Source organism: Drosophila sechellia, chromosome 3R (assembly GCF_004382195.2).
Source record: "Drosophila sechellia strain sech25 chromosome 3R, ASM438219v1, whole genome shotgun sequence".
Lineage (NCBI taxonomy): Eukaryota > Metazoa > Arthropoda > Insecta > Diptera > Drosophilidae > Drosophila > Drosophila sechellia.
Window position 1 is genome coordinate 6792677 of NC_045952.1, and position 13662 is coordinate 6806338.

Sequence of the window (13662 nt, forward strand, 5' to 3'; positions counted from 1 at the left end):
GGACTAGTACATAGGCAGCCTCACACACATTGGCTGGCGTTGTTGTTGTCGATTCGTTGGTGTTGCCGATTTCGCTGCACTTGTTTGAGTGTTTGAGTTGTTTTGCCGGTTGCAGTCGCCTTGCAACTTGTCTGGGTTCGAGTTGCAGTGCGCTCGACTTAGTCTTAGTTTTGCCTTCCGCCTCTTAATTGCTTTTTTGCATTTCTGCTTGCCCGCTTTGCACTGCGAATTTTATTGCATTTGTTTTGGTTAGTTCTTCGTTCTAAAGGGCGTGTGAGTGATGTGGATATTTGTGGACGCTACTCCGGTATAATGGTCTTTTAGAGGCTTGTGCAACTACCTAACAAAGGAGCTGCAATCATTTCTATACAGTCAGTCGATAACTACTACATACGAGGAAATGGTTTCGAGTGGGCTATTGGAAATGGGTTTTTAGATGTATGGCATTGAAATCTAGTATATGTATGTACATATATACTTCTTATCTAACTAGGTTGGAAATAAAAATGCAATTCGTGGCATTTCTATTACCCTTTTAACTTATGCATTTGCGTACATATATTATATACATATGTATGTACATATCATCATATGTGATTTGAATCACCATTTTTAGAAAGATATTATAATATAATAACAATTAATGGAAAAGAGGGAATCTAAAAAACATTTTTTGTTTTAAATTTAAGGGGTTTACTTAAACTTAAACTACAAAATATTCATACCTGTTCAAATAAGCTAAGCCTATATGTGTGTTGATACTCTGTTCAAGCTAAATTAATAAATGATCCCCTAAAGTATAAAAATCGCAAATCTTTAAATTGAAAACGAAAGATAGAGTACATATATACTAATTTTCATTGTATTGTATTAAGAAAAATAATTAAAGATTCTTCGACTATTCGAATAAATTGCTTCCGTATGTTTTACACTCAGATAGGGAATATAAGATTCTACTATACTTCTTGTCCACTTTCTCCACACCTGCTGGCGTGTTTGATTCGTGTTTAATCTAATTTGCAATTAGTTTGACATTATGGTGACTCATTGAACTTGCCTATGCATACAGATCCACACTCAAAATTTTTAGACGATTGATTAGAACCCAATGAACGAAAGATAGGGAGAAATATATGTGACATAGCCAAAAGGCCCTAGCGATGAGGAATTTCAATCTATTAGCTAGGTGACATGAAGTGCGAGTGTTTGTCTGTCTCAAGTTTCGTTTGCTGTAATGACTTAATTTCGGAGTCTAAAGAGTTAATACCCTGTATTTAAATGGAGGGTAAATTGAGCATGAACGATGTGCTGATAACGGGTCTCACATTCGTGCTAGCACCATATACCCGCCCCCTTTCTTCCACCGCCTCCCGCTGGCCACGGCAAAATGTTGTTATTTTGCCTGTGTGTTTAAAAACTGCACAAGATTGCTTATCTTGCACGTCGCCTCTAATTTGTATGAGCTGAGAGACCCGCAGAGAAATAATTCCTCCGAAGAGCCACTTTAAGAGAAAGACCCTGCTGGCTATCAGTGTTCAATATTTGATAATTGTTTGGGGGAAATGATGACAAATATCAAGGGAAACAGTTGTCAAAGTTGCCAGAGGAAAAGCGGATTAAATTGATTACGGGTGAGCATAAAAAATGTGCAGCTTGCGCATGTATGCTCAATTAATTTGTCTAAAGCGGAAGAGATCACGATAAGAACCCACTTCAGGTTATTAATGGGCCAAGGACAGCTCGGCGTTATAAATGGCAAAAGTACTTTAAGTCGATTATATGATAATTGCAAGTGGGGTGCAGCTTAAAAAGTTAAGTAAAGATCATTACAACTGTGCACTAAGAAAAATGCATTTACAGGTATTTTACATTTACATTTATATTTATATTTATATATATTCTTGCGAAAATGTACCAAGCTCAGATTTATATTATACTAAAATATTCGTCTTGCTTATATAGTTTAGTAATTTATTTAATCTATTAGTCAAAAACCTGTATGTTTGCTGACTGGGTTCACACGGCATGCCAGGTTCTTATACCTTTTTTTATGGCAGGTGAACTCAATCTTGCCATTTCCGTCATCCGTCTTCACGAAAGTCGAGATTTCGTGAGTGAAAGCAAGCTGCAGTTTCTTACCACTAAAATATGACTTTAAACTTTAAAATTTACGGGTTTAGCAAGGTTAATTATGCTATTGCTAGTACAAATGACAAGAATAAGCAAATGAATAGTTATCCCCAAGATAACAAAAAATATTAAAATCTAAAACTTTAAGTGTAAATAAATTAAACATAAATTTACATCATAAATTACATAAATGCAGCACTCGTGAATAATCGATGGTAAGCTTCATTAGTATCAAGAACCGCCTTCGCTTCAACTTTAATTTGAATAAGAATATGCACACCATGTGTTTGTCGTCTTAAGCAAGCTGGTTTCGTATTTGTCATTTGCATTTTCCTCATAACCATTTAGACTTTGGTCCAATTTGCCTTATTTGTATGCGGCCATCTAGGATAACCGATCGCAAATGGCAATGGCAATGGCCTAGACTATCCCAATCTTAGAAACTAATGGAGCTATGCGGGAGTGTCATAGTGCGGCTGCAAAACACGACCTGTTGCTCGTTTCCTGTTTAATTTGGAAGTCAGACAATGGCCTGAACCGGCCGCTCGCAACCCCTGCCCCCTCCCCCCATCCAGCAGTCATACCGTCAGTCAGTTGTAGATGGCAATCGCTGAGCGTACCTGCTGCTATCGCCATTAAGCCTTGTACACACGAGCATTTATGTCAGGCAATTACAAGGCAGTTTGCAACGCCCCCAAATGCCGGGCAAAAAGGTGGCAAAACGGAGCGGAGTGGTGGCACATTTTGGCCGCAGAGCGCTCGTAACTCATCGTTCACTTACCGGGTACAATGCCAATTGCATGCACTCGCTAGAGTATCTCCAGGTCCACTACTAGACTACAAGCAGTATCTGTATCTGTATCTGCATCTGCGATCTGCCTCCGCGCGGTGTGCTTTGCTCTTGGTTATGCAAGCAAAGTGAGAGAATATAGCACTAGCACTCGGAGCACTCGATGAGATACGGGGAGTACGATCGACTGGGATCGAGGCGGTCGGGAGTGCCTCGTGGACCGAGAGTGAGAGTGTGGAGCCGGTAAAAATTTATTTCTTTTATTTGTTATCTTAAACCGTACAAGCTGCGACTTTGTTTAGCATGGCACTCGCGGTTCGATCTGGTTCCCTGTAGGTCAACGCATTTTAGAGATATTTGCGGACTTCGCACAGCAACTAAAAACTATCGCACAGAATTTTGGACCGAATCCGCTCCAGTTCTGTTCACTTCAGTTTGAGATTGCGATTTCGAGCACGGAACGCGGACGGCGCGAGACGCCAACGCGACATGCACGACCTGCAAAGGACGATCGATGCCAGCAAACTGGTTGCGGCCACAAAGCTAAAGCTCCGAGCACGATACTAACACTCGGACCAGTACCAGTCCGACTAGCAGACCAAAAGCCAGCGGACAGATACACGGACTTTCAGCGGACGGGCGGACCTAAAACTGAGCATGTGTTTCTGGCACAGAGACGGGCCCACCGACTGGCGACGCAACGCTCTTGCTATTTGAATTTGCACTCCGGTTGCTGCACCGCGAAAAAAGAAACGAGTGCGAGCATCCGACCTGCTCGACTGTTGGATGCACTGCACACCAACTAGGAAAAAGCAAATTGGGTTTGTACCATATACGGGGATACCCTTATTTCATACATACAATCTTAACATTTTACTATGCTCTTTGCCATAAGTAAATTTAAACACAATTATTACAATATGAACTATGAACCATGAAAAAAGTATTACGAATTATTAAAAATATAAGTTCCACACTACGGATACTTAAAACTCTTTAACTGCGTTGCATACTTTTAAGGGCTAATTTCCGCTAGCATCAGCCGAATAAAATTTATTTTAAAAATTAAATTTTTGAAGGAAAATGTTGTAAAATAATCATTACATCTGTGTAGTTTTTTAATAAGTGTAATACGAATAACGTACAAGTATTTTAAATACTAACTAAATAGTTTTTAAACAGAAACATTTATACGATAGAAGGGCATTTCCTTAATCGGATCCCACGATTTTTAGCAAACTCATAAGCTCGAAACAACGTTGGTATGTGAGGAACTCAAACGAAAGCATCTTGGGCAACAGAGAGTTACGGAGAGAAACGGGTCTGCGAGAGCGTAAAGTGCATTTGCCCCATTAATGGGGAGAATAAAACATCGAAGACCTGCTCTTCCTCTCTGTGCGGTGCTCTCTTGAAATTCGCGTGTTTTTTGCGAATCTCTGCGAGAAGCTCGAGTGGAGCAACTTTGTTGCCGTACATTGACGTCTCCGCCTGCATGTGCCGATCGTTAATTTGCACTCTGGCCGCTCTCTATCTCTCTTCCGCTCTCTTTCCGCGTGGCGCGAGAAGAAGAAGCGCCAGATATGGGGAGCATCGAATCGGGTTTGGGCGTCTAGCCGACGATATAGGTCGAACCACTCAGCTGGGCTTCGTTCGGCCTGCGCCGCGTATTTATGCCACCTTCGGAGACGCAGCGATTTGCGTGTGTCGCACTCGCATTTATCACATCAAAAGGTCCCCTTTCATCGACAGCCGTTATATTAGTCAGGATCGTTTATACAGAACGGCGGAGATAATTTGTCCGATGCTCGGCTCCATTAAAAGATACTTCCCCCAGGCGATGCACGCAACTCCCAAAAAGGTAACCAAAAATGTTCGAGAGTTCGATTCTGGGCAGTGACTCGTTTGCGAAAGGGCCTCCGGTACTTCGATAGTTTCACATTGGTGACCAAATTGTAGGGGAATGAATGGCTCAGCGATCAGAAAATATTAAAATAATACTCATTACTTAATCGTTTTTGATTCTCGTTTATAATAACAAAAGGTTTTAATTTAACATTTAAATAAATGAAGTGATAAATTGACTTAAATTTAATGAATTATGTAATTATTTTGACTTACTCATACAAAATTGAATTTAAAGAAAATTACTTACTTATTATATTAACTCTCAATATCAGCGAGGTAATGCAAAAACTTAAAATAATTGCATGCCAGGGTACTAAAACATATTATTTAAAATAAAATGTACCGAAAGTGAAACAGCAATGTTTATAGCTGAGATCGGTGGGCTTCCTTATTGATTTGCACGAAACTGTATAGATTGCATAGGCAATGAGATACATTTTTCATTCGAATCCGATTGTGGAACGATAAAGTTCACATAGCTTTGCAGACGCATTTCTTGCATATTTATACCTTGGATCGCACGAATTTTAGCCCACTTTATGGCGGAGTGTCGAAAGAGCTTGGCTGCAGGCATCTGCATTTGCAATCTCATAAATCAATTAGCAAAGAGCGGCGCGGGAAGAGTATCTCGCGGATACGCATCCGAATCCAAACTCGTTTGGCCGAGTGCGCTCTCAAAAAACGCCAACAAACTTGGGGCAGAACGGCAAACAACAAACACTCGGGCGGTCAGAAAAAATGCAAATTGCTAAGGAACCGGCAAATATTTATTTATGATCTGCTCTCTTGCTCGCAGTTCCACTCTCTGCATCTGACAGATACTCTTTTTTTTCTCGTTGGACATTTGCGACCCCCGCATCGATCACCAGCGATCAGTGTGTTTTATTTTTAACAACTCCACACTCACCACAAACGACGCATCGGTGGCAATTGCAAACATTTATATAAATTGACGTTTAGCTGTCGCAGTTGTCACCTCGAAAGCCGCACCAAAGATACACGACACAGCGACGACATCGGGGAATGCTGCCAAGTGCGCGGCGCAGAATTCTCCGGATGACCCGGCAGCCAGATAAAGGTAATCCAAGTTGCCAACCGCAGTCTGTCTCCGCAGACACCTCTGCCCGCTGCCCTGCTGCCTCCCATTGCAATTGCAATTCCCCGCGAGCAACTCGTGTTCGTGTTTTATAATTGTTATGGCCATTCTACAAGTTGTTGTACATTGTTAGCGAGTCGGAAGGAGGTCTTTCGGCTTAGTTTGCGGTAGTGGGTAGATAAGTACACCGAGAAAAATTGCATCTACTTTGAATGCGTTACTTTAGTTTGAAAGTCGGGGAGTAAGTTATATACATCGCCTATTAATAGAATTTTCAAACCATATATCTATAACCATATATACATAAATATTATCACTATATCGCCATTTTTTTCTCCGGTTCAACTGGGTAGCCAGTCGAGTTGCTTAGGCATGCGAATCGTACACAAGTCTGGCGACCAGATCGCAAATGTATATCAACCGCCGCTGTCAGTTTGCATTTCCACCGAACGGATCGGATGAATATGTACACGAAGTCAAAACTGCTTCCGTGAAATTGTTCAAGTTGCCATTCAAGATTAATGGGGGAATTTTCGGAGTTCATGTAAAACAATTTTGATTACACCACACTTAAGTAAACAAGTGGAGGGTTAAATTCCCCAGAAAAGCGCATTTGTGCAGGACTAATCGGATTTTCAAATATCCTTATTATAGTTAATTATTTTGTTTAAATATACAGAAGTAAGTAAATTGTTTTAACTTACGAAACATCTCAATTAAAAAGCATTTTAAAATTTTAAATTGCGGTCTCAAAGATTTGTGTGTTTATCATTTTTGGGCCGGCTTCGGGAAAGGCTCGCCATCCTCGTCCTCATCGCCTGCCTTTTGATCTTACTTCTTTGGGCTCTTATAGCCTGGCTAATTTTCAGCTCCCCCCTCTCGTGCGGTCGGTGGGAAATTTGAGATGTTTTTGAAGCCGAGCAAATTGGTATCTTAATGACAAATGGGGTGCCAAAAAACGTGTTTTATGTTCATAACCAAGATACGCAGAGTTATTCAAAGCAGTCAGGCACAAGATTCCGACAGGCACACCAAAAAGGAGGAGCAAGAACGGAACAGTCCTCGAAAGCGATGGCAATCTGCATATAGAACACGACCAAAGGACAAACCTTTTAACCGACCAGCGGCCGGAATCCGTGTGGAGTCAGGGACCGGTGTTCCAGGAAGGGGCTAAGGGGTCTCGAGCCGAGAGTAATTTACGCTTGCATGCAAATTGAAAAACAGTCGAGAGCAGGCACTGGACATTGGGGGATCCTGGGGTGGGATAAGTTCCGGACTGGACCGAACAGAGCTGATTGAGCGCCGGGATGATGCATTTTAAAACAAATTGGCACAGTTTGTGAGAGGTGGCCAGTTGATGTCGGTCTGGGTCTGGGTCTGGGTCTGGGTTTGGGACTGGTGTGTCGGTGGTGTTGTGTTGTTCGTGGCGTGTTTGTCACTCAATTAGATGCAACTCATTTAGACGCTCTTGCATTTGGCCGGCATTTGTGTGCACAAAATGTTAATCAAAGCCTGATGGGATTTTTTAGGCCAACTAATGATGCCATGCTGTGATGAGGCTGGCTGAGGGAATGGTCAATGTTCATTGGGTGGTTTCCGGGCTGCGCACAGACATATTGATGACAGTCGCTCAATTAATATGCAAAATTTATGCATGGGAAAGTTCAAAACAAACAGAAATACGCACCAGCAACATAGAGCTGAAAAAGTATGGGGCGCAAGAAAAAAGGGAGTTGGCCTGGCCGATAAAAAATCAATACAAATTAGCCGACTCATTTGGCTGTTTTTTTTCTGCCCATCGAATTGAGTTGTTGACACTTGGTGCGTATGTGCCCCATAATCCGATGTAAGCCCTTCAAAGGAACCCTAAGCGGATATCGTGACACCTAATAAATGTGCCAGCAAAGGTTTTAATCTTAGAAATAGTTCAATTTGGGCTGACTTGCACCACATTGTATTTAAATATCAAATAAATATATTAACTGCGAGGGCTGTATTTAATTTAATTACGAAATTTGCATTAACACAAAGTAAGAACTCGGCGTTCTGCAATTAATAAAGCAATTACACTGATCATGCAACATAAAACATGGCATTATCGCTCACGATTACTTGTTTATCATAGAAAATTAAATAAGTAAAATGTGTGCAGATCGTGACAAAAGCTATTATAGTCGAATATTAAAGTTCTTACTGGGCTATTTTAATATATTATAGTAGCAAATACATGTGCACCATTTAAGAACGTGATAATCGAGTGTGTGGTCTTTAAAATTCCCGCTACTTAACTACTTAATTTTTTCCTACTTTATTAGTTTCATTTTGAAAAGCCGATATCTTTCAGGAGAGTTTGATTAGATATGGTGAAACTACTGATACCATGTACAAAAGGTTGCTTAAAAAGTACATTATATTAATATACATATAAAACATTCATAGCCCTAAGCACACTTTCCCGAATACAAAAAGTTAATCCTACAAAGCATCTGTGACCTTTAGTGTGAAAAAATGTATATCCGTCACAACCACAGATTGTCAGGGGGAGCAATTAACCCTTTGGTCATTCGCAAGGCCGAAGCCAGGATACAAGTGAAAACTTTATTAAAAACCACTTAACGCATTCCCCTGCGCATTTGGTGACATCGCAGCAGATGTGTTGCACATTGCAATTAAATCAGTGGTCAGCCCGAGTCGACCTGTCCTGAAGGGTTGGTGCTGCACTTGATGACTGCCTGATGGAAAAGTTGTAGCGACAAAATAATTTCGCAGCGCACAAGGCCAGGTCTAAGGTGGGTGGCAGGGATGGTGGTGGGTGGTAAGTACATATGTGTGTGGGAAGGGGCGGGTGCCGGTCGAGAAGTTCGCAGTTCCCAGATGATGTGGACGATGATGATGACCTGCGCAACAATAGTTTGCATCTCGGAGATACCGAAAATGAAGTTGTTCAGCTCGGTAGTCGAGTTTTCTTGTTATTGTAGCTGGCTTGCCGCAATCAACTGCACTGCATGTTGCGGTTCCTCGAACAAGTCGCCTTTTCCAGCATCGGCATGCTGGTGTTTGTGTATCTAATCACATTAGCACGTGCGCATATCCTTTTGGCCTTTTGGTGGTACACATGCATAAGTGGCGAGGAGGCTGGTGGAGAGAGCTCCTGCTCCCCAGGCTGCCATTCAAAGCGAGGACTGTGCAAACTAAAAACATTTTGGCCGCTTTGTTTTTGGCTCATTTCGCTTGTCGATTTTGATTATTTGTCTTTGGCAGCCCACACATCGCACAGACTTTTGTTTTGCCGGCTTGCCCCAACTATTTGTATCTCAAAGTTGGCCCACACACGTATGCCAAATGCATTCGCTGTTTTCTTTGAGGTCTTCAAACTTTTCCACAAAGGCCAAATAGTTGTGCTGCTTTTCAGTGTGGTATGACATTTAAGTAGTAGAGCTGCAATTTGACCAACTTGTTTAAGAATGCCAAATTAGAAAATTTTATAGTGTTGATCCAACTCAAGTCCACATCGCACACAAGACCTTTGAATTTGAATATGGATTACACGTTAAATAGAGTTGCCATTCTGGCGAAAACTGGAGTTGCCAGAAACTGGATGTTGCCAGACCAATATCTAAGACTTCTTTATAAGTTATACCTTAATATTTCTTTTAATTTTAAGCCCATTGAATTTATTCCAAACTTATATCCAGTAAAAAACAAGTTTATTTTAAATGCAAGCAAATATTGTATTTATTTCTTAGCAAGCGCATTGAACAAGCAAGCAATTCTAAAAAGTTCTCTGCGAATAATTTTTTAATTTTGTTTGGCGGCTTTAAATCTCAACGGTTAACAAAGCGAGTTACTTTTTTTTATACAATTTCTGTATATATGCCTTTATGCAATATGGTTGATTTTGGTGTATAGTTACAGGTACTACCACATTAGTCAGCATTCACTGGCACATAGGTCAGGATAATACTGGAGTGCGGGGCCACCTTGAATTCCTTGAGATTCACGCGTCCAGCATGAGCAACCTGTCCGGAGCTATCCGCGTTGACGTTGTAATGATCGCTGAAATAGGACACGGTCATCTTGTCCGGCAGATTGTCTGGGATAGTAAAGGTGCTCGCTTGTGGCAATTCGGTAGGATTGAAGATGACAAAGTAGCCAGGGTTTCCAGACTTGATCCTGTGGAAATGAACATATACATAAAATTAGATAAAATAGAAAGAGAAGTGCAATTTAGCATAAGTTAAAGTAAGATTAATTGAAATATAAAATCAGAAATATCGAAAATTAAAATACTACTGTATAATATACAGGGACACTTGGTTTAAGTTTTTACCTCTGCCTTTATGTTGCAAGCATAATGAATTATACAAAAGTTAGTAACAAATACGATCGAGACATTAAATAACTTGAATTACCTGGAGAAGGCGACCAGTGGATCGGCCTGGTAGAAAATGAGATTTCCGTGCATGTAGGATGCAGTCTTGCGCAGATTGGTGATCTGCTCGTAGGTGTTCTTGGTGACGTTCTGATAAGCTACAGCATCCACAGCCACCACGGGAACACCGGGCAGTAGGGATAGGAACAAGGCCAGAGCAGATGGATCCTGTGGGGTGTCGACATAGATGTCCGCGAAGTTCCACTGCAGCCAGCAGTCATTGCCCGATAGGGCGATTGTGTTTTCCAGTTCCTTCTGTAGCGGCGTGTCTGGCTTAGATTTGCTGAGCACCTTTACAAAGTTTCCGTACATGGGCAGATCGATTCCGTATGCTCCAGGAACTCTGCTCAACTGGTAAGTCTGTGGATACATGACATCCTCGGCAACCGAGAAGAAAGCCTCGTCGGAGGAATTCTTGACGATGCTCAGGTAGTCATAGAGCACATCGCCCAGGCCGAATAGGAAAGTGGTTTGATTGTGGGAGTAGAAGCCATATTCATTGGGTCCCAGGCTAAAGTCCTTCGGCGATGACGAGGGCCGCTCATCTTCGAGGCTATCGAATAGCGCAAAGAACTTGGTATTCTTCAGGCGGAAGCCTCGAATGCCCAATGCCACCAGATGCTTTAAGACTCCTCCGAACTCGTTCCTAACGATGGTACTGTTCATCCTGAGGTCGTAGTAACCGTCTTCGAACTGGGAGAGCACATAGTTGTCTCCCACCTTTTCCCAGGCGCTGCGATTGCCGCCCACCTTGAGCCAGTTGTTGGGAAGAACTTTAGCTCCGCTCCTCCAGACAAAGGCCGATCTCATCTCCGGGTTTGCAATGGCATCCTGCATTAGCTGCGAGTTCTTTGCTACGTAGTTGGGCGTCAGGTCAAGTATAACCCTAATATCGCTGCCCTGGTACAGAGCCACCAAATGCTTGATCTTCTCCTCCACCTCAGGCTTCTTCACGTCATAGGTCAGAGCAGCTGGCAGCTCATAAATGGCGCCAGCGGAAACCAGTTCCTTGGCGTCCACAACATCCTTTGGACTGCAGGTCTCAACGCTGGCGAACTTGGCATGTGGTCCACGCTTGTACCATGGAAGTGGCTGCGGAGCAGCGCACTTGGGGGCTCCGATGATGATCAGAATGGCGCCCACCAGCATGCCCACCCAAATGGCCCAGAAGCACACGAAGAAGATCCAGCGGAGACGCACCCAGAAAGGGTCGTTGGCGTACTTCATGAGCTCCTCCTTGCTCATACCAGTGAAGGCCTGAAATGAAAATAAATAATTAGTAATAGTATTTTTTATAAAATAATAAAAGGCGTCAGGGTAAAAGCAGAAAGTAGAGACTAATTAGCACATTAGTAATATGAAATACAATTTCAATAATCGCGAATACATATGTATGTTACATATATACATTAATACATTTGTATGTGCACATGGATACCCACATATCAGTACATATTTATTGAATGACAAGCCAAGGTCATTAACCGGAAAACGAAATTCAACTAAGTGTAACTTGAATTATAGCATGAGCACATGCACACATACATATGTACATAACTAGTGATTTTCTTAAAATTATTTAAGTTGCTCAGCTTTTGAAATAACTATGTAACCAATGACGTCTACATAAGTATTATTATTTTTCTTTCATATTTTCCAATTAATTTTCAAATATGTATGTTTAACACTCACAGGCTTGCCTCCGTTGACGGTTCCGATGTCGATCTTGGCATCTCCGTTCTGGTGATCGCCCTTGATGAACTTCACCTCATCCCGACGCTCGGCCAGCTTATCCTCCACTCCGTTGGAGCCCAACATCTGTTCGTCGGCGCCATCGGCGTGGGCCGCCTTCTCATCCTGGACCATGTCGACTGAAAAGTAAATGATTCAACAATGATTCAATTCGCTCTAATCAGTTTCAATTAAGCGTAAGCACGTTAGGCTCAAGCCAACAGCCTTTCTCTGGGGAACTGAGCTGGTTTTGTAAGGTTAAGTCGAAGTCGAAAGCCACATTCCTCATGATTCACAGGAGAAGGGATGTTTTCCGTATGGGATTTTCTCTGGAATAACTTGCTGACGTCACAGCATGCGAGCCACGCTTCGAGTTTGCGCTTCATTGGAAAATGGACCTGTGGCATGGTCTAAAATCGATATCGCTTTCCGTGTTCTCTTCTTATCACCCGTACTGATAAGCACACGCCCACCACGACCCCAGACACTCACAAAAAATACAGATATACACTTTTAAATATAGATACTTAGATACATTTTCATGAGTGCTTCCAGTGAAAATTCGACGCATTGTTACGTCAGCCATACATTTTTCCCCAGATGTAGACACAATTTCTTTGTTTAATTACCTTTCTCGGGGTTCGAACTGGCTCCCGCAAAAGTATCTTCGGCTATAGTTTTGTAGACCTCCGTGGAATCGGGTGGGTTTTCAGCAGCTTCGTTGATTGTACTATCGCACACGCCTAAAATAGACCGCAGCAATAATTAGCGAAATGAGCGCGGTGAAGAATTCTTTACAAATGCCTCGCTTGTGTGGTATGTAAATGATTATATGAGATTGAATATGGGCTTACTAGGAATTAATCTTCCCATACTTCATTTTTTTGAAAATACCTCGGTAACTTTTAGTGCGTTTTAACGCTGTCTTACAGAAGCCCGATGCTACAAAAGTGATTGGCGGGAAATTTGAACTGTTAGCTTAGAATAAAACATACCAGGGGCTGGAAGCGTAACGGAGCTCTGCAATATTATTAATCACTAAAAATGCTGAGATACTTGCATTTAATGTACTTACTTTGCTGGCGCCACCTCCTAAACGTATTAAGCGCGAAAATAGGTTCATGGCAGTGGTGTTTTGCTGAGCTGGTGGAGAATTTAATTTATATTAATGAAAATTACTATGCTTCAAACAGGCTAGCCCAAAACCAATTTTTAATTAAATATTGTATTGAAGATATGTATTTCTGATGATGTAAACTCTTAAAGAAACTTTGTAATTTTATACGAATTCATTTATAGTTACAGCTCACAATTATATATTGGTATTGAATGGTCAATAAAAATAAAACATTGTAAATAGTTTAATTTAACACACACTAAAAATATTATACGCACACACACTCTTAGTTTTATTGAAAGACTATTAATAAAACTATTAACAATAAATGCGATATTTGGCACTGGCTTGTATTTTGCACTGTGACCTGCCCGATAAGAGCTCTGATTCGCAACTAAAGCTGCAGTTTCGCTATGGCAGTGCATCGCCCCCAGAGGCGCAGCCCCAATCCGAACCGCTCC

General features: G+C 41.7%; 2 protein-coding genes across 4 annotated transcripts in view; both read right to left on the bottom strand.

Annotated features, from left to right (window-relative positions):
• The window catches only part of LOC6614310 (protein doublesex), a 41816-nt gene extending 38241 nt beyond the window's left edge, over window positions 1-3575 (bottom strand). For both annotated transcript variants that reach the window (XM_002038714.2, XM_032723584.1), the window contains exon 1: window positions 2912-3575. The gene's annotated coding sequence lies outside the window, so the exon portion shown is untranslated. The remainder of the gene's footprint in view (window positions 1-2911) is intronic.
• Window positions 3576-9638: 6063 nt separating this feature from the next.
• LOC6614311 lies at window positions 9639-13568 on the bottom strand. 2 transcript variants are annotated; one of them, XM_032720394.1, is made up of 8 exons: window positions 13480-13568; window positions 13160-13227; window positions 13080-13104; window positions 12714-12827; window positions 12046-12224; window positions 10334-11610; window positions 10252-10257; window positions 9639-10094 (listed from the first exon to the last, which is right to left on the bottom strand). In XM_032720394.1, the coding sequence occupies exons 2-8, from the start codon at window positions 13205-13207 to the stop codon at window positions 9848-9850; spliced, it is 1896 nt and encodes a 631-aa protein (XP_032576285.1). In that variant the 5' UTR covers window positions 13208-13227; window positions 13480-13568; the 3' UTR covers window positions 9639-9847. The 2 variants fall into 2 exon arrangements, with proteins under 2 accessions (XP_032576285.1, XP_032576284.1); XM_032720393.1 differs by lacking the exons at window positions 10252-10257; window positions 13080-13104; window positions 13160-13227; window positions 13480-13568.
• Window positions 13569-13662: the final 94 nt, after the last annotated feature.